Genomic DNA, 21,581 nt, shown 5'->3' with positions numbered 1-21,581 from the left:
TGTCCAGGCCCGTCTGAAGTTTGCCAATGACCATCTGGATGATCCAGAGGAGGAATGGGAGAAGGTCATGTGGTCTGATGAGACAAAAATAGAGCTTTTTGGTCTAAACTCCACTCGCCGTGTTTGGAGGAAGAAGAAGGATGAGTACAACCCCAAGAACACCATCCCAACCGTGAAGCATGGAGGTGGAAACATCATTCTCTGGGGATGCTTTTCTGCAAAGGGGACAGGACGACTGCACCGTATTGAGGGGAGGATGGATGGGGCCATGTATCGCGAGATCTTGACCAACAACCTCCTTCCCTCAGTAAGAGCATTGAAGATGGGTCGTGGCTGGGTCTTCCAGCATGACAACGACCCGAAACACACAGCCAGGGCAACTAAGGAGTGGCTCCGTAAGAAGCATCTCAAGGTCCTGGAGTGGCCTAGCCAGTCTCCAGACCTGAACCCAATACAAAATCTTTGGAGGGAGCCGAAAGTCCGTATTGCCCAGCGACAGCCCCGAAACCTGAAGGATCTGGAGAAGGTCTGTATGGAGGAGTGGGCCAAAATCCCTGCTGCAGTGTGTGCAAACCTGGTCAAGAACTACAGGAAACGTATGATCTCTGTAATTGCAAACTAAGGTTTCTGTACCAAATATTCAGTTCTGCTTTTCTGATGTATCAAATACTTATGTCATGCAATAAAATGCAAATTAATTACTTAAAAATCATACAATGTGATTTTCTGGATTTTTGTTTTAGATTCCTTCTCTCAGAGTTGAAGTGTACCTATGATAAAAATTACAGACCTCTACATGCTTTGTAAGTAGGAAAACCTGCAAAATCGTCAGTGTATCAAATACTTGTTCTCCCCACTGTATATATATATATATATGGTGGATACAATCTTCCCAGCTCTGCAGATTTTTCTGCGAGGAGGCAGTCATTAGATAATTTTTTGGGGGAAATATAAAATATAAACAAATACATATAAATTCACATCAATATAAAGTAAAGGAATTAAGAATATAGAAATATTTGGGCGAGCAATGTCAGAGCGGCACAGACTAAGATACAGTAGGATATGATAGAATACAGTATATACATATGAGATGAGTAATGCAAAACATTTAAATATTATTAAAGTGACTAGTGTTCTATTATTAGTGGCCAGTGATTCCAAGTCTATGTATATACAGTGGATTGCAAAAGTATTCACCCCCATTTGCATTTTTCCTATTTTGTTGCCTTACAACCTGGAATTAAAATATATTTTTTGGAGGTTTGGATCATAAGATTTACACAACATGCCTACCACTTTGAAGATGCAAAATATTTTTTATTGTGAAAAAAACAAGAAATAAGACCAAAAAAATGAACTTAAACGTGCATAACTATTCACCCCCTCAAAGTCAGTACTTTGTAGAGCCACCTTTTGCAGCAATTACAGCTGCAAGTCTCTGGGGTATGTCTCTATAAGCTTGGCACATCTAGCCACTGGGATTTTTGCCCATTCTTCAAGGAAAAACTGCTCAAGCTCCTTCAAGTTGGATGGGTTCCACTGGTGTACAGCAATCTTTAAGTCATACCACAGATTCTCAATTGGATTGAGGTCTTAGGCCATTCCAAGACATGTAAATGTTTCCCCTTAAATCACTCAAGTCTTGCTTTAGCAGTATGCTTTGGGTCATTGTCCTGCTGGAAGGTGAACCTCCGTCTCAGTCTCAAATCTCTGGAAGACTTAAACAGGTTTCCCTCAAGAATATCCTTGTATTTAGCGTCATCCATCATTCCTTCAATTCTGACCAGTCCCTGCCTGTCACGTTCCTGACCTGTTTTCTGTTAGTTTTGTATGTGTTAGTTGGTCAGGACGTGAGTTTGGGTGGGCAGTCTATGTTTTGTGTTTCTATGTTGGTTTAATGGGTACCTGATATGGTTCTCAATTAGAGGCAGGTGGTTTTCATCTCCTCTGATTGAGAATCATATTAAGGTAGGTGGTGTCACATTGTTTGTTTGTGGGTGGTTGTCTCCTGTGTCAGTGTCTGTTACGCTACACGGGACTGTTTCGGTTTGTTTGTTCGTTCGGTTTATGTAGTCTGTTCCTGTTTCATGCGTTCTTCGTGTCATGTAAGTTCTTATGTTCAGGTGCGTCTACGTCGTTTGTTGTTTTGTAGTTTGTTAAAGTGTTTTCGTGTTTTTCGTCTTTACTTTAATAAATCATGTCATATCACGACGCTGCATTTTGGTTCAATCCCTGCTCCTCCTCTTCAGAGGAAGAGGAATATCGTTACACTGCCGATGAAAAACATCTCCACATCATGATGCTGCCACCACCATGCTTCACTGTGGGGATGGTGTTCTCGGGGTGATGGGAGGTGTTGGGTTTGCACCAGACATAGAGTTTTCCTTGGCCAAAAAGTTCAATTTTAGTCTGATCCATCTTCCGGCGCCGAAAAGAGATGGCCGCCTCGCTTCGCGTTCCTTGGAAAATATGCAGTATTTTGTTTTTTTACGTGTTATTTCTTACATCGGTACCCCAGGTAATCTTAGGTTTCATTACATACAGTCGGGAGGAACTACTGAATATACGATTAACGTCAACTCATCATCGTTCCTACCAGGAATATGACTTTCCCGAAACGGATCCAGTGTTTTGCCTTCCACCCAATACAATGGATCTGTTCCCAGCCGGCGACCCTGTGCGACGCCGAAAAAGGGGAAAACGAGGCGGTCTCGTGGTCAGGCTTCGGAGACGGGCACATCGCGCTCCACTCCCTAGCATACTACTCGCCAATGTCCAGTCTCTTGACAATAAGGTTGATGAAATCCGAGCACGGGTAGCATTCCAGAGAGACATCAGGGATTGCAACGTGCTCTGCTTCACGGAAACATGGCTAACTCAAGGGACGCTAACGGAGTCGGTGCAGCCAGCTGGTTTCTTCATGCATCGCGCCGACAGAAACAAACATCTTTCCGGTAAGAAGAGGGGCGGGGGGGTATGCCTTATGATTAACGAGAAGTGGTGTGATCATCATAACAACACACAGGAACTCAAGTCATTCTGTTCACCTGATCTAGAACTCCTCACAATCAAATGTCGACCGCATTATCTACCAAGGGAATTCTCTTCAATCATAATCACAGCCGTATATATTCCCCCCCAAGCAGACACATCGATGGCCCTGAACGAACTTTATCTGACTCTTTGTAAACTGGAAACCACACACCCTGAGGCTGCATTCATCGTAGCTGGGGATTTTAACAAGGCTAATCTAAAAACAAAACTCCCTAAATTCTATCAGCATATCGATTGTGCTTCCAGGGCTGGAAAAACACTAGACCATTGTTATACTAATTTCCGCGACGCTTATAAGGCCCTCCCCCGCCCCCCTTTCGGAAAAGCTGACCACGACTCCATTTTGTTGATTCCAGCCTACAAACAGAAACTCAAACAACAAGCTCCCGCGCTCAGGTCTGTTCAACGCTGGTCCGACCAATCTGAATCCACGCTTCAAGACTGCTTCGATCACGCGGATTGGAATATGTTCCGCATCGCGTCCAACAACAATATTGACGAATATGCTGATTCGGTGAGCGAGTTCATTAGGAAGTGCATTGACGATGTCGTACCCACAGCAACGATAAAAACATTCCCAAACCAGAAACCGTGGATTGACGGCAGCATTCGCGTGAAACTGAAAGCGCGAACCACTGCTTTTAACCAGGGCAAGGTGACCGGAAGCATGACCGAATACAAACAGTGTAGCTATTCTCTCCGCAAGGCAATCAAACAGGCTAAGTCTCAGTACAGAGACAAAATCGAGTCGCAATTCAACAGCTCAGACACAAGAGGTATGTGGCAGGGTCTACAGTCAATCACGGATTACAAAAAGAAAACCAGCCCCGTCGCGGACCAGGATGTCTTGCTCCCAGACAGGCTAAACAACTTTTTTGCCCGCTTTGAGGACAATACAGTGCCACTGACACGGCCCCCTACCAAAACCTGCGGGCTCTCCTTCACTGCAGCCGAGGTGAGTAAAACATTTAAACGTGTTAACCCTCGCAAGGCTGCAGGCCCAGACGGCATTCCCAGCCGCGTCCTCAGAGCATGCGCAGACCAGCTGGCTGGTGTGTTTACGGACATATTCAATCAATCCTTATCCCAGTCTGCTGTTCCCACATGCTTCAAGAGGGCCACCATTGTTCCTGTTCTCAAGAAAGCTAAGGTAACTGAGCTAAACGACTACCGCCCCGTAGCACTCACTTCCGTCATCATGAAGTGCTTTGAGAGACTAGTCAAGGACCATATCACCTCCACCCTACCGGACACCCTAGACCCACTCCAATTTGCTTACCGACCCAATAGGTCCACAGACGACGCAATCGCAACCACACTGCACACTGCCCTAACCCATCTGGACAAGAGGAATACCCATGTGAGAATGCTGTTCATCGATTACAGCTCAGCATTTAACACCATAGTACCCTCCAAACTCGTCATCAAGCTCGAGACCCTGGGTCTCGACCCCGCCCTGTGCAACTGGGTCCTGGACTTCCTGACGGGCCGCCCCCAGGTGGTGAGGGTAGGTAACAACATCTCCACCCCGCTGATCCTCAACACTGGGGCCCCACAAGGGTGCGTTCTGAGCCCTCTCCTGTACTCCCTGTTCACCCACGACTGCGTGGCCATGCACGCCTCCAACTCAATCATCAAGTTTGCGGATGACACTACAGTGGTAGGCTTGATTACCAACAACGACGAGACGGCCTACAGGGAGGAGGTGAGGGCCCTCGGAGTGTGGTGTCAGGAAAATAACCTCACACTCAACGTCAACAAAACAAAGGAGATGATTGTGGACTTCAGGAAACAGCAGAGGGAGCACCCCCCTATCCACATCGACGGGTCAGTAGTGGAGAAGGTGGAAAGTTTTAAGTTCCTCGGTGTACACATCACGGACAAACTGAATTGGTCCACCCACACAGACAGCGTTGTGAAGAAGGCGCAGCAGCGCCTCTTCAACCTCAGGAGGCTGAAGAAATTCGGCTTGTCACCAAAAGCACTCACAAACTTCTACAGATGCACAATCGAGAGCATCCTGTCGGGCTGTATCACCGCCTGGTACGGCAACTGCTCCGCCCACAACCGTAAGGCTCTCCAGAGGGTAGTGAGGTCTGCAGAACGCATCACCAGGGGCAAACTACCTGCCCTCCAGGACACCTACACCACCCGATGTCACAGGAAGGCCATAAAGATCATCAAGGACAACAACCACCCAAGCCACTGCCTGTTCACCCCGCTATCATCCAGAAGGCGAGGTCAGTACAGGTGCATCAAAGCAGGGACCGAGAGACTGAAAAACAGCTTCTATCTCAAGGCCATCAGACTGTTAAACAGCCACCACTAACATTTAGCGGCCGCTGCCAACATACTGACTCAACTCCAGCCACTTTAAAAATGGGAATTGATGGAAATTATGTAAAAATGTACCACTAGCCACTTTAAACAATGCCACTTAATACAATGTTTACATACCCTACATTACCCATCTCATATGTATATACTGTACTCTATATCATCTACTGCATCTTGCCATCTTTATGTAATACATGTACCACTAGCCACTTTAAACTATGCCACTTTATGTTTACATACCCTACAGTATTCATCTCATATGTATATACCGTACTCTATACCATCTACTGCATCTGCCATGCCGTTCTGTACCACCACTCATTCATATATCTTTATGTACATATTCTTTATCCCTTTACACTTGTGTGTGTGTGTAAGGTAGTAGTTGTGGAATTGTTAGGTTAGATTACTTGTTGGTTATTACTGCATTGTCGGAACTAGAAGCACAAGCATTTCGCTACACTCGCATTAACATCTGCTAACCATGTGTATGTGACTAATAAAATTTGATTTGATTTGATTTGATCTGACCAGAGTACCTACTTCCATATGTTTGGGGAGTCTCCCACGTGGTTTTTGGCGAACACCAAACATGTTTGTTAATTTTTTTCTTTAAGCAATGGCTTTTTTCTGGCCACTCTTCCGTAAAGCCCAGCTCCGTGGAGTGTACTGCTTAAAGTGGACGGATACTCCAATCTCCGCTGTGGAGCTTTGCAGCTCATTCAGGGTTATCTTTAGTCTCTTTGTTGCCTCTCTCATTAATGCCCTCCTTGCCTGGTCCGTGAGTTTTGGTGGGTTATTTTTATAACCCAACCCTGATCTATACTTCTCCACAACTTTGTCCCTGAACTGTTTGGAGAGCTCCTTGGTCTTCATGGTGCTGCTTGCTTGGTGGTGCCCCTTGCTTAGTAGTGTTGCAGACTCTGGGCCTTTCAGAACAGGTGTATATATACTGAGATCATGTGACAGATCATGTGACACTTAGATTGCACAAAAGTGGACTTTATTTAACTAATTATGTGACTTCTGAAGGTAATTGGTTGCACCAGATCTTATTTGAGGGCTTCATAGCAAAGGGGGTGAATACATATGCACGCACCAGTTTTCCCTTTCAAATTTTATTAAACAAGTTATTTTTTTCATTTCACTTCACCAATTTGGACTATTTTGTGTATGTCCATTACATGAAATCCAAATAAAAATCTATTTATATTACAGGTTGTAATGCAACAAAATAGGAAAATTGGCAAGGGGGATGAATACTTTTGCAAGGCACTGCAGCAGCCGCTAATGTGCTAGTGATGGCTATTTAATCTTCTGACCTTGAAAGAGAAGCTGTTTTTCAGTCTCTCGGCCCATCTTTGATGCACCTGTACTGACCTCACCATCTGGATGATAGCGGGGTGAACAGGCAGTGGCTCAAGCGGTTGTTGTCCTTGATGATCTTTTTAGCCTTCCTGTGACATCGGGTGCTGTAGGTGTCCTGGAGGGCAGGTAGTTTGCCCCCGGTGATGCGTTGGGCAAACCGCACCACCCTCTGGAGAGCCCTGCGGTTGCGGGGGTGCAGTACTAGGCGGTGACACAGCACGACAGGATGCTCTCAATTGTGCATCGGTAAAAGTTTGAGGGCTTTAGGTGCCAACACAAATTTCTTCAGCCTCCTGAGGTTGAAGAGGCGCTGTTGCGCCTTCTTCACCACACTGTCTGTGTGGGTGGACCATTTCAGTTTGTCATTGATGTGTACGCAGAGGAACTTGAACCTTTCCACCTTCTCCACTGCGGTCCCATCAATGTAGAAGAGGGGTGCTCCCTCTGCTGTTTCCTGAAGTCCAAGATCAGCTCCTTTGTTTTGTTGACATTGGGTGAGGTTATTTTCCTGGCACCACACTACCAGGGCCCCCACCTCCTCCCTGTAGGCTGTCTCATCGTTGTTGGTGATCAGGCCTACTACTGTTGTGTCTTCTGCAAACTTGATGATTGAGTTGGAGGTGTGCGTGGCCACGCAGTCATGGGTGAACAGGGAGTACGGGAGGGGGCTGAGCACGCATCCTTGTGGGGCCCCAGTGTTGAGGATCAGCAAAGTGGAGGTGTTTTTTTCTTACCTTCACCTTCACCACCTGGGGCGGCCCATCAGGAAGTCCAGGACCGAGTTGCACAGAGCAGGGTTCAGACCCAGGGCCTCAAGCTTAATGATGAGCTTGGAGGGTACTATGGTGTTGAATGCTGTGTCAATGAACAGCATTCTTACATAGGTATTCCTCTTGTCCAGATGAGCTAGAGCAGTGTGCAGTGCGATGGCAATTGCATAGTCTGTGGATCTATTGGAGCGGTAAGCATATTGAAGTGGGTCTAGGGTGGCAGGTAAGGTGGAGGTGATATGATCCTTGACTAGTCTTTCAAAGCAATTCATGATGACAGACGTGAGTGGTACAGGTTGATATTCATGTAGTTCAGTTACCTTTGCTTTCTTGGGTACAGAAACAATGGTGGACATCTTGAAGCATGTGGGGACAATGGAATGGGATAGGGAGAGCGAATATGTCTGTAAACACTCCAGCCAGCCGTCAGGGCCAGTAGCCTTGCAAGGGTTAACAAGCAAGACGTCAGTGTCTGAGAAGTGGCTAGTATTCCCTTTGTAGTCCGTGATTGGCTGTAGACCCTGCCATATATGTCTGGTGTCTGAGCCTTTGAATTGCGACTCCACTTTGTCTCTATACTGACGTTTTGCCTGGTAATGAATATGAACATTTCAAATCAGTAGGTCTACAATTGTAGCGACAATTTAAGATAATTTGCTGATTTTGGAGGACATGTATTAGTCATAGGAATGCCTGAAATAGCATAGGACTGCTTTTTAACATTATTACCTCAAAACGTAACAAGGACATGTAGAAGTACTTTCTTCTACTTGATATGTTTTTAAATTTAGTGGGAAGACCAATCGACAAAAACTACTTTGCAACATCGAACGCGAAGTTGTGGATTTGACCGGGTCATGGCTAGAAGTGATCCAGCTTTTGTCAAATAACGTCAGATTTGACTTTTCGTAGCAGGTTAGGATAATTAACGTAGCTGGTTAGGGTTAGCTAAAACGTATTAAATTGACAAAAACTGGATCCCTTCTAGCTGTATCCCGTTGTCCGAGGTGACTAAAACGTGTATTTATTTTCTGACTACTCATCATCTGAAACGTACTGCGCATGTCAGGTTGGTTGACAACAAGAACTGCATGACCTGAAAGGATTGCTAGGAAAAACACAACTCGTTTTCTGGTAAGACGGACAATAATAATTTCACGTCACCGTAGAATAAATAGTTAGTATGCTGTTAAATACATTTTATTCCAGCGCATATAGCAAACAAGACTGACCTGCTTTGCTGATGCTAGCTAGCAGCGGGTGGGTATGCTTTGGAACGTTCCAACAGGAATCTGTTCCAAAAACTAAATAACAAGGTTGTATAGCGGCAGAATAAGATACCGGGTAGGGAGTGGGCTATTTCATTACGTTTTTCACTCACCACGTTTATTCCGAAAAAAATGTCTGTCATTACTCTGGTAGCCTATGGACAAACATTAAGAATAGGCTACGTTGTGAGTTGATGCCTATTCGGCAGCTAGTTAGCTAGGCGAATTGAGCATGCTACTTTATATATGCGTTGTTTGTTGGCAACCTTGTACTTTACCAAGTTTTTGGAACATATTCCTGTTGGAACGTAACACAATTTATACCCACCCGCTAACAGCTGCTATCGTTAAATAACCTCCTAACGTTATCCTTTTGCTTCCATTTTCTGCTAGCTAGTTATCCAGTTTGTTATGATAGTGCATTTACTAGCTAACTTAGTTTACAAACAAGTCGACAGTCAACTGACTTTCTTGCTAACTGATGAGTAATTTTAATTAATGGCAATGCCATATAACTAGCTAGTTAGCATAATTGGCACGATGAGGAGTGGAGCAGTGAATTAAACAAAGATTAACTTGCCCGTTTGTTAGCCAAATCCCGTTATCATGTTAGCTAACTTATCTAGCTATAGACCTTGTTATTTGGCAATTTCTTGTTGACTTGAAGAAGCCAGCCTGCCAATGTTACCCAATCAATGTCTAGATAGCTAACTAACTTCTATTTCTGCCTTAGTTTGTCAAATCCCGATTGATGTGTAACGTTAGCTACGAGCACATCATTGGTTGGCTAACCCTCCTCCTGGAGAGCTACTGCTGGCTGTACAGTAAAGGCTTTTTTATTTTTTTTTATCTAGCCCTGTTCTAATAGGCATCCAGTAAGACAACATATAGGGATGAAAGCCGTCACTTAGTTAACGAACATTTTTGAAAACATTTATTGTGGGACTTTTCCCAACAAGGTACTCTTGAAGAAAACAAAGGTACAGTATATGATTTAAAATGCTTTTATTATCGTGGCATTTCGGTATGTGTATATACAGTTGAAGTTGGAAGTTTACATACACTTAGGTTGGAGTCATTAAAACTAGTTTTTCAACCACTCCACAAATGTCTTGTTGCCAAAACTATAGTTTGTTAAGTCGGTTAGGACATCTACATTGTGCAGGGTACAAGTAATTTTTCCAACAATTGTTTACAGACAGATTATTTCACTTATAATTCACCGCATCACAATTCCAGTGTGTCAGAAGTTTACATACACTAAGTTGACTGTGCCTTTAAACAGCTTGGAAAATTCCAGAAAATGATGTCATGGCTTTAGAAGCTTCTGAGAGGCTAATTGACATAATTTGAGTCAATTGGAGGTGTACCTGTGGATGTATTTCAAGGCCTACCTTCAAACTCAGTGCCTTTTGCTTGACATCATGGGAAAATGAAAAGAAATCAGCCAAGACCTCAGAAAAAAAATTGCACACCTTCACAAGTCTGGTTCATCCTTGGGAGCAATTTCCAAACGCCTGAAGGTACAACGTTAATCTGTACAAACAATAGTACGCAAGTATAAACACCATGGGACCACGCAGCCGTCATACCGCTCAGAGATTAACGTACTTTGATGCGAAAAGTGCAAATCAATCCCAGAACAACAGCAAAGGACATTGTGAAGATGCTGGAGGAAACAGGTACAAAAGTGTGTGTATGTATATATATATATATATATATAATCAGTAAAATGCTCAGCAAGGAAGAAGCCACTGCTCCAAAACCGCCATAAAAAAGCCAGACTACGGTTTGCAACTGCACATGGGGACACAGATTGTACTTTTTGGAGAAATGTCCTTTGGTCTGATGAAACAAAAATAGAACTGTTTGGCCATAATGACCATCGTTATGTTTGGAGGAAAAAGGGGGAGGCTTGCAAGCCGAAGAACACCATCCCAACCGTGAAGCACGGGGGTGGCAGCATCATGTTGTGGGGGTGCTTTGCTGCAGGAGTGACTGCAGGAGGCATGTCACAAAATAGATGGCGCCAGGAAGGAAAATTATGTGGATATATTGAAGCAACACCTCAAGACATCAGCCAGGAAGTTAAAGCTTGGTCGCAAATGGGTCTTCCAATTGGACAATGACCCCAAGCATACTTGCAAGCAAAGTTGTGGCAAATGGCTTAAGGACAATAAAGTCAAGGTATTGGAGTTGCCATCACAAAGCCCTGCCCTCAATCCTATAGAAAATTTGTGGGCAGACCTGAAAAAAGCGTGTGCCTGACTGAGTTACACCAGCTCTGTCAGGTGGAATGGGCCAAAATTCACCCAACTTATTGTGGAAAGCTTGTGGAAGGCTACCCAAAACGTTTGACCCAAGTTAAACAATTTAAGGCAATGCTACCAAATACACTCAATTAGTATGTAAACTTCTGACCCAGTGGGAATGTGATGATAGAAATAAATCACTCTCTACTATTATTCTGGCATTTCACATTCTTAAAATAAAGTGGTGATCCTAACTGACCTAAAACAGGGAATTTGTACTAGGATTAAATGTCAGGAATTGTGAAACTGAGTTTAAATGTATTTGGCTAAGGTGTATGTAAACTTCCGACTTCAACTGTGTGTGTGTGTATATAAACGCAGCAAAAAAAGAAACGTCCCCTTTTCAGGACCCTGTCTTTCAAAGATAATTCGTAAAAATCCAATAACTTCACAGATCTTAATTGTAAAAGGTTTAAACACTGTTTCTCATGCTTGTTCAATGTACCATAAACAATTAATGAACATGCACCTGTGGAACGGTCGTTAAGACACTAATAGCTTACAGAAGGTAGGCAATTAAGGTCACAGTTATGAAAACTTAGGACACTAACGAGGCCTTTCTACTGACTCTGAAAAACACCAAAAGAAAGATACCCAGGGTCCCTGCTCATCTGTGTGAACGTGCCTTAGGCATGCTGCAAGGAGGCATGAGGACTGCAGATGTGGCCAGGGCAATAAATTGCAACGGCTGTACTGTGAAACGCCTAAGACAGCACTACAGGGAGACAGGACGGACAGCTGAGCGTCCTCGCAGTGGCAGACCATGTGTAACAACATCTGCACAGGATAGGTACATCCGAACATCACACCTGCGGGACAGATACAGGATGGCAACAACTGCCCGAGTTACACCAGGAACGCACAATCCCTCCATCAGTGCTCAGACTGTCCGCAATAGTTTGAGAGAGGCTGGACTGAGGGCTTGTAGGCCTGTTGTAAGGCAGGTCCTCACCAGACATCACCGGCACAAACCAACCGACGCTGGATCAGACAGGACTAGCAAAAAGTGCTCTTCACTAACGAGTCGCGGTTTTGTCTCACCAGGGGTGATGGTCAGATTCACGTTTATCGTCGAAGGAATGAGCGTTACACCGAGGCCTGTACTCTGGAGCGGGATCGAGGTGGAGTGTCCGTCATCATCTGTGGCGGTGTGTCACAGCATCATCGGACTGAGCTTGTTGTAATTGCAGCCCATCTCAACGCTGTGCGTTACAGGGAAGACGACATCCTCCCTTATGTGATTTCTTTCCTGCAGGCTCATCTCCAGCATGACAATGCCACCAGCCATACTGCTCGTTCTGTGCCTGATTTCCTGCAAGTGAGGAATGTCAGTGTTCTGCCATGGCCAGCGACGTGACCGGATCTCAATCTCATTGAGCACATCTGGGACCTGTTGGATCGGAGGGTGAGGGCTAGGGCCATTCCACCTCAGAAATGTCCGGGAACTTGCAGGTGCCTTGGTGGAAGAGTGGGGTAACATCTCACAGCAAGAACTGGCAAATCTGGTGCAGTCCATGAGGAGGATATGCACTGCAGTACTTAATGCAGCTGGTGGCCACACCAGATACTGACTGTTACTTTTGATTTTTACCCCCCCTTTGTTCAGGGACACATTATTCAATTTCTGTTGGTCACGTGTCTGTGGAACTTGTTCAGTTTGTCTCAGTTGTATAATCTTATGTTCATACAAATATTTACATGTTAAGTTTTCTGAAAATAACCGCCATTGACAGTGAGAGGATGTTTCTTTTTTTTGCTGTGTGTGTTTGTCTCAAACATGACAAACAAACGCCAACCGGTAACCTCTGACCCTCCAAGCGTCACCATGGGGAAAGCCCTCTCCCTCCTGCCCAAGCAGGCATGCCACAAAGACTCCCAGGACAGCCTGACCACCAGCCAGGAGGATGATGGGAAGAGAGAGGATGTGTCCCAGTTCCCCTACGTAGAGTTCACAGGCCGGGACAGCGTCACATGTCCCAGCTGCCAGGGCACTGGGAGGATACCTAGAGGTGAGAAACACACACACCTATGTACAGACCGGATACCTAGAGGTTAACAGGATTTAAGATGCTATACCATTTGAATGAATATGACTGGGTAAGAGTTTTGTTCTGTTCAGTGTCATAGTCAGACTGCAGTTGATGTGTGTGATAAAACCACAAAGGTGCTCTCTTGTGGATAATGGATAGTGTGACTGAATCACTCTATTAGCTTGAGGGAACCAATGACTGAATTTGGCATATGAATGACTTATGCTTTGCCCGTAAACTCACTGTAATCAAAGCTGTGTTATTTGTGGTTCATGATTTTTATCCCCGGAGCCTGGTGAATTTCCCCTCTGATGGATAATGTTGTACAGTATTGCATAGGGATGTGAATCTCTTCTTTCAAGCAGGACTCAATAAGTATCTAGATAAATACATTAGCTCTGACACAATACGGGAACGATACTTTTAGTTTGGAAGGATTCGGTTTGATAAGTGGAACGAATCGATTCTGTAAAATTAAAATCTGATTCTGATGGAGGTCAGGAGCTGGACCTCTTTGAGCTGGATCTGTGAGATTTGGTCTGTGTGTGTGTCAGAGAATTAATTATATGGTGTGCAGGCAGCTGAGCTGAGCCATAGGGCAGACTGAGCATTTAGGCCTTTTGTCCCCCCCCTTTTATCTGAAATCCCCATCATCCACTGATTAACTTGTCATTTTATCAGATCAAAAATGTTTTCAGAAAGTAATATGTTTATATTTATGTATAGAACTTAGCTACGATTTTTTTGGTAGGACAAAATGTACCGATATCAATATATATCTGCCGATTTATAGCCTACTGTTTTTACAGTGAGGAAGAAGTGAAATTTTCCCACTAAGTTCTCATAAATTGCCATTGTGCTCCAAATGTTAATTTGTGACATTGTGACAATGAGATATCATAGATGTCATAGTTGAAGTGTACCTATGATGAAAATTACAGGCCTCTCATCTTTTTAAGTGGGAGAACTTGCACAATTGGTGGCTGACTAAATACTTTTTTGCCCCACTGTAGCTATATTTCAGTAAAAGGCCAATATCAACCGATGATATCGGTGAAACTACATATCGGTTGAGCCCTAAGTTTATAGGCTATCAGTTGGTGGTTCAAACCAACTGCTAGAGCAGGCTGTCTCCACTGGTGGGTGTGATGTGACATGCCGTAATATCCTCAAACAAGTGTATGAATATCTTGTTCCAAAGTTCAAATACTTTTCTGTTTTGTGTGCCAAAACTATGGGTTCCGCGCTGGGCTTTGTAGCCTAAGGAGAAACTGTCAGGACAGTAAGGCTGTTTTGAATATAGGTGATTCTGTTGGAACTTGTATTCCCTCTCCCTTTGACTGTCATAATGCCAATAATCATTATATACCTATATTCACAACAGTCATTGATTATTTCACAATTTAATGAAACAAGTCTTATGGATAATAAACTATTTTCTAGATTTAATTGTTTTCCCTCCCCCACCCAAGGCTACACAGGTGCCAATAGCATAGGAGAAAAATCAACCAACACCTAGGAACACCACATGATGAAACACAGACCAAAACCCACACACAGATTCTGACACAACATGAACACAAACATGCACACACCGGCACAGTTATTAAAAAACCCTGGGTTTTAAAGGAAAAACACTGCAGCTGTGAAGTCACTCCTTCATGTCTGTATAACAAATAACTTGACTGTGCTACTTCACAGCTCTGTTCTCTTCCCTGAAGCACATGCATATTTGGAACCAGGCTAGCTCTGAGGTTTAGCTGAGTGTTTTCCTGCTATCCTGTAATAACCTCTTCTTTAAGCCTCCTAGCCTTAATGATCAAGTAAAAAAAATAAACTGTCCTTTCTCATCCAATTTATCGAATATTGTCCGATTTCGATCAATTGGTAAAATAGCCTTATTCGCCAATAATATTGGTGAAATTATTTATCGGTCAGGTTCTTGCTGTGAATTAATATAACACAGCTTCAGATTTCATTAGAACTTTACAGAGGAGAGCTGCTCTTCTCCCGCTCCGACCATAGGCCTACAGTGCAGCTCACAAAAATGGTGTTCTTGTTATGAAATTACAACTCCCCCCTGTTCATGTAAAAATGACCAAATGCACTGACTGTTAAAAGCAAAACTATTTTATGGTGAACCTGGCAATCGGAAAGTCACCCAACTAATAAAGCCTATGATTTTACATTGCCAAAGCCATTTTACAATAATGTGAATGCTGAAGGTGCTGCGCAGATATTAGAGGCTCTCGTTGGTGCGAGCAGCTGAGCTCTGTACAGTTATCTGACTTGGAGGTCAATGACTGACATGCTTATTTAAATAGCTACTGAAGGAGAGGCCGCATCAATTCGGTCACAAAAGTTTGAGGTATTTTTGTATAGGGAAATAATATGTTATGAGTAAAAAACATTAGTGAACCGGCAATTCATAACATTTTAAACGGTTTTCTGACTGATTCATGCCACGTTTGGATCAGTTTAGGCTCCTGCGAACCGATGCACTCGTATCTTAAACCATTGAACCAGGGACTGATGCCCATCAGTGAATCGTTACATCCCTAGTGTTGCTGTTATGTTGTGCTGTAGTTGTATCCGATGATTAGCCTAAGTGTTGTAAATGTTTCCTTGCATTATGCAGGCCAGGAGAACCAGCTTGTAGCATTGATCCCATACAGTGACCAGAGACTCAGGCCCAGGAGAACGTAAGTGGAATGTCGTTGTTGGGTTGGTATCTCTAGGCTAAACATCACAATAATGCTTGCAGATGCAACTGTGCAAGTAGCTATTCATTTCTTGTTATAATGTTCTTTGTACCCTGCCATTGTCAAACTGCTATTTAACTTCTGACCCTGCCTTTTGTTCTCCCGCCTCTCCACAGAAAACTGTATGTGATGTCCTCGGTGGTTGTGTGTCTGATGCTGTCCAGCCTGGCTGTCTTCTTCCTGTTCCCTCGTACCATAGACGTCTCCTACGTGGGCGTCAAGTCGATCTTCGTCACCTATGACGAGGACAAGAGGATTGTCTATCTCAACGTGACGGTAAGCCTCTCTCCTCTGGTCTAGCCACATGATGATTTGGTTCACATTGTGGACAGTCACAGGAGGAGACTGCTTTTCCTTATCAACTTGTACTATCCTCCTAAAGTTGGCCATGTTTGGGCAAATGAGTTTGGTCACAAATGTTGCAAGTTCTAGGTATCCTGCCATCCCCTGTAATTTTGTATTAACTCCTAAACTTCCGGGTTTGCTGCACTGGCTAACTCTGGCTTCAAACTGCTCAGTGTGTGTGTTTCTCTGAGGGTAAATTTAAAAGACAAATTTCTGTGATTATAAAATGACAAAGTATTCCTCTTCCTTCCAGAACACTCTGAACATCACCAATAACAACTACTACAGTGTAGAGGTGTCCAACGTCACAGCCCAGGTCCAGTTCTCCAAGACGGTGATCGGGAAGTCCCGCATCAATAACATCACTGCTATCAGTCCTCTGGGCATGGAGCAGGTACACAACTCTGTAATAGCATGGTAACAAGGTGTTAACAGGGCGCTAGCAACAATGTAAAAAATGGTGGTAACAACTTTGTCATCATTATTGGACATGCAGCAGAAAGTCCAGTTTCTCTAAATTCAAGAGCCAACAAGCCATAGCAAATTTTTAGTGGACTCAGACCTCTATTCCTGGTCCTAAGTTGCTCAACTTGTCACATTATGTATTTTGGCACTTCAAGTACTTTCTCCTAGTCACCTTTTTGATCATAACCCTGTGTGTTGTTCCCAGGTTGACTACATGGTTCCCACCATTCTAGCAGATGAGATGAGCTACATGTAGTAAGTACACCACACCCCAGCACACCACACCACACCCCAGCCCAGCACACCCCAGCCCAGCACACCCCAGCCCACCCCACCCCAGCACAGCACACCCCACCCCAGCCCAGCACACCCCAGCACAGCACATAGCTTTTTGAGAACACTGAACCTGATAAAGACCCTAATGGTCGAGACTTTGTTTCAATAAATCCTATGGGAGTACAGATTGCAGTGTGCAGTCTGCTTTTAGTTCTTGCTTAACCTCGTCCCCAGGCTCATATAGAGCCTGGAAACGGTGTGGAACAAAGTCAGACTTGAAAGGGGCATGTTGTAACTGAGGCGGGAGAGGGACAGCCTGCCATTGCTGGATTAGATGAATTTGGGCATATGAAGTTTATATGTGAAAACAAATTCTTAGATGCATACTTTCTGATTTCCCCAACTCCCTTCGTACATTATTTAGCCAATCACTTGTGCTGCTCCTGCTTTAAAATCCACAACATGGAGGGGAGGTTCAAGGGTTACGCTAGATGGTGATGGACTGAGAGATCAGCCAATGAAAATCCAGCGGGACCTTTTCCCGCTCTTGCCATAGGCTCCATTCAAGTCCCTTTCTGAAACCCAATGAAACCAGACGGTTCGACAGAGTAAGAGCCGGCTGGTGGACAAATGTAACTTTTTGCTCATCACATGAAACTGACTGAAGTGTCTGTTCTTCTGTGTTCTAGTGATTACTGCAGCCTGCAGACCATAAAGGTGCACAACATCGTTGTCATGATGCAGTAAGTACCTCTCTTTTATCATTCTCACAGGACCCCGAAGCCTGGCTCCCATGTAATACGTATTAATGTACTCAGAACAGTTAGTCAACCTTGTTCTGTGTGGTTAATGACCTCCCCTTATTAATAAGGAACTTTTCTGATACCGTCTTCTATCCTTCCAGAGTGAAAATTGACCTAATCCAATATCCTCTTCTGTATGTTTCTATATTGACTGGATGTGATCACATCCCTGCTTGTTATTGTCCTAAAGGGTACAAAAAAAAGCCAATTAAGTGAAATCCTCTTGTTGTTTCCAGGGTGACGGTGACGACGATGTACTTTGGCCACATGGAGCAGGTCACGCAGGAGATGTACCAGTATGTAGACTGTGGAGGTAACACCACCACTCTGAGGGGTGCCCAGCCCAAGGTGTCTAATGCCCCAATACCCCCAGAGTAACCCCTTTGCCCTACCTGACCTGACCTGACCTGGAGAAGGTCCTTGGAAGCTAGTCTTACATCAGAGATCTGGCAGAACTACTGGTTGTTTAGGCTTCTCTAACACGGCTGGTCAGTTGAAGAAGGTATGTTCGAACAGGGATACGCGTTTGCACCCAGTAGCTCTCCTGGAGGAGAGTTGGCCACCCCAGCCGTAGATGGATTACTGTGTTTCTCCCTCCACCACCCGTCTACCAATGAAGACCCCACTGTAGATGTCATGTATTTCTGTGTTCGCTTACCATTGTGTTGGGAGTATATGCCAGGTGTGCAGTGGAAGGGGAAAATGTGTCTACTGACAAAAATAATTGTTTTTAATGTCTAAAAAACACCATAATGTTTCAGTACCAAACCATTATGCACTTTATTAATGCATTTAACATTCAACTTCTCATTGTGTTAATGGAAAATGTTATGAAGCCACTCCACACTCCTCCAAACCACTTGTCTGAACTAATAATCCTGTCTATGGATGAGGATAACCTCAGAGTTCTCTCAGTAATCTGGTCTCAAATCTGTATCTCTATGATAGTCGAAGGAGTTGAACCAACCGATCTGGGACCAGTCAACTAGTCTCAAAGTCAGACCTCACGTAACACATTAATAATGTGTATTATTATGACAGGTGAATCTAGTGTATTATTTAATTCTGCTGAAAAGTCAAAGGCACAGTGAGCCAAGTCTGAAATGACACCTATGACTATAGAACACACTACTAGGACTCTAGCCAAAGCTAGTGCGCTATATAGGTTTCTCAAACTAAACTCTGGACCTCGAAGCCAGTTCCACTGTGTTTTGTTCCCTTCTAATCTGGGACTGATTTTAGACCTGGAATACCAGGTGTGTGCAATTTAATTATCAGGTAGAACAGAAAACTAGCAGGCTCCGGACCTCGTAGAGAGAGTTGAATACCCCTGGTATAGGGGATAGGGTGCTGTTTGGTTTGAAGCCAGAATGTGGCATTTCTCATATGTATAAGCTTGTAATGACCGGGCTCTCCTCTAGAGGGCTCTCTGTACAATCTGGATTTGGACCAGTTGTTTACTAATATTACCCTCTGTTGGGTGATCCAACTGTGTTAATGTGTGATCCATTGATTGAATTGAAAGGCTTATGTCCCTAAAATGGAGTCATTTGAAAGAAATTAAGATATTAAAAGTTCCTTCTACCACTCTGTTCCCAATTGGTACAATAACAAGATTGATTGATAGTGATTCATTATCAGAATTTGACCTCTTCCTTCTGAGTTCGTGCCTACGAGGGACTCGCATAATGTTTTGTGATACCAACCTACTGCTGACTTGAATTCGACCAACTTAGTTTTTACATGCATAAAGAGGATAACCTGCAAGGGACTTTGTACGTTTTTGATAAATGACTTCCCTGCATATCAAACTCAGTTGAAGAGTTTAGAACTACCTAGATTTAATACCACATTTGTAATATGATTCCTTCCGACATTGCGGAAAACCTTTTTGAAATGTACAACTCAAATAAACTACCCTCTGTCATAGAAATATACCTTGAATATCTTTATGAATTCTCATAACGGCAAACTACTAGGTATCTAATTAGCCGTTTCCTAGGTTATCGTAGAGCACAACATTTAACATGTGTACAGTCATTTGTTCCTAATCAATGAATCTTGTATGGAAGAGTGGATCAGCTTTTGAATGAATGTTAGGATTGAGTGAAGACTTGCAGTACTACTGACACATCAACTAGAAGAGTGGTTTATCTGATTAAGTTGTTCTTTCCTAATGTCTACTTCTGCTGTGGGGGTACTGACATTTATTTTGATTAACGGTATTTGACTAAATGTAAATACAAGCATTTTTTTAATGTAGTTGATGTGTTTTTATTGTTTGCTTTTCATCATGATACATTCAAAATGGTTGATCACGATTTGTCCTACCTAGTTTTATTGCGTGGTTACCCTTTCTGAAAGTGTGAATAAAGTTTTCGACATCTCATTTGTCTGTCTTGTATTTTCTTCTGTCTTCGTTCATGCCTTTTTATTTATCCAGCCTCAGAGGAACTGGTAAGAAATGGAACACTCCCATGCAAATTAGCACATGAATCAGTGTGACATCACAATTCACTCACAATGCACTCATGAACCCATAGAATTGTAATCATACTGGAATTCTGACTCTATGCATGTTTGCAAAACTTGTCTCCTGAGCAGAAGTGAACTCACACAATGTTGCCATGGGGACAGTTGACAGCCAGTGGGGACAGTTTTTACATCATAAACACCATATGTGACGTCAAACACCTGTCTGCATAAATAGCCTGTTTGGGTGGCATTTGGCACATTTAATTTCCCTAGGTGGCTGAAGGTACGTTGGTAACCATGCACTTTCAGCCCAATTTGGAAGATGATCTTCCTTTTGCCTTACAGCTAGAACATGGTAAGTTGATATTACTGATGACATGTTGATGCAAACTTGTTTCGTAAATGACTTGTACACTGTCAGATGAGCTGTAACATGGCTGTAGCCTCAAGGTTGTTTGGCTTGACAGCAATGGAGCAAGAGTACCAATAGATCCTGGACCAGGCTAGTAACCAGAGTTTGAATCCCAGGGCAGACAGGGAAATCTGGAGGAATTTGCATCCAGAGTGTAGCTGGCTTCAATTTAATATGTTCTATACCCAGGACTATTGTGCCCATGGGCAAAGCACTTACCGCCAGCTGACCCTATGCTGCTCCCAGCCTGTCGTGTGTGTGGTGCGTGTGTCAGGTTGGGTCTTTTGCTTTGACAGCAAATATGAAAAGAATGTTTCTGTGAATAGTATTGTATATTACACATATTGTAGTTTATTTTTGCATTTTGTATATGCAGGATCAGCAGTGACATTACTTGTGAACAATGCTGCCCCTGCCCCTTACAGTGCAGGTGGGGTATACCAGATGTACCACGCAGCACCATCGGCCTCCTGGCACGGTCTTCCTGTGTACCAAGGTCCCCCACCTCACCAGCTGGCCTTGACCACTTCAGAGATACACGGGGAGACTATTCCCATGGGTCCTGTTGAAACACCTGAGACAAGCCAGCATCAGGACGTTTTAGACTTGAGCCAGTGTTCAGAGTCTTCTGAGCCACCCAAGAGGAAGAGAAAGAAAAAGAAGAAGCATGCTGCACCTAAACAGAGGAACCCACATGGCAGCTTTGATTGGACCAGCCAAGAACACAGCACTACAGAGAAGTACAAGAGGATAATGTCACTGCTGAGGAAAGACGGGGTGGAGGTGGTGGATGAGACAGGTAATAAGGGACTAACAGACACTGACAGTGAGTCTGACCAACATGTGAATCAAATGAGGAGAAAGAGAGTGAGTAAAAGAAAAAAAACGAGCACCAGAGGGA

At 43.8% G+C, this 21,581-nt stretch overlaps 1 protein-coding gene across 4 annotated transcripts; it reads left to right on the top strand.

Annotated features, from left to right (window-relative positions):
• The first annotated feature begins 8,107 nt into the window (after positions 1-8,107).
• On the top strand, positions 8,108-20,182 carry LOC139559455 (transmembrane protein 106B-like). Of its 4 annotated transcripts, XM_071375502.1 has the most exons (9): positions 8,108-8,666; positions 12,368-12,517; positions 12,931-13,121; positions 15,781-15,844; positions 16,021-16,180; positions 16,503-16,643; positions 16,920-16,969; positions 17,680-17,733; positions 18,030-20,182. In XM_071375502.1, the coding sequence occupies exons 2-9, from the start codon at positions 12,438-12,440 to the stop codon at positions 18,169-18,171; spliced, it is 882 nt and encodes a 293-aa protein (XP_071231603.1). In that variant the 5' UTR covers positions 8,108-8,666; positions 12,368-12,437; the 3' UTR covers positions 18,172-20,182. The 4 variants fall into 4 exon arrangements, with proteins under 4 accessions (XP_071231603.1, XP_071231604.1, XP_071231605.1 ...); XM_071375503.1 differs by lacking the exon at positions 12,368-12,517 and having other exon boundaries at positions 8,112-8,666; XM_071375504.1 differs by lacking the exons at positions 8,108-8,666; positions 12,368-12,517 and adding an exon at positions 8,677-9,780.
• Positions 20,183-21,581: the final 1,399 nt, after the last annotated feature.

The sequence above is a fragment of the Salvelinus alpinus genome, chromosome 29 (genome assembly GCF_045679555.1).
Source record: "Salvelinus alpinus chromosome 29, SLU_Salpinus.1, whole genome shotgun sequence".
Taxonomy (NCBI): Eukaryota; Metazoa; Chordata; class Actinopteri; order Salmoniformes; family Salmonidae; genus Salvelinus; species Salvelinus alpinus.
Note: the sequence above shows the minus strand (reverse complement) of the source record. Positions and strands in the feature narration are given on the sequence as shown.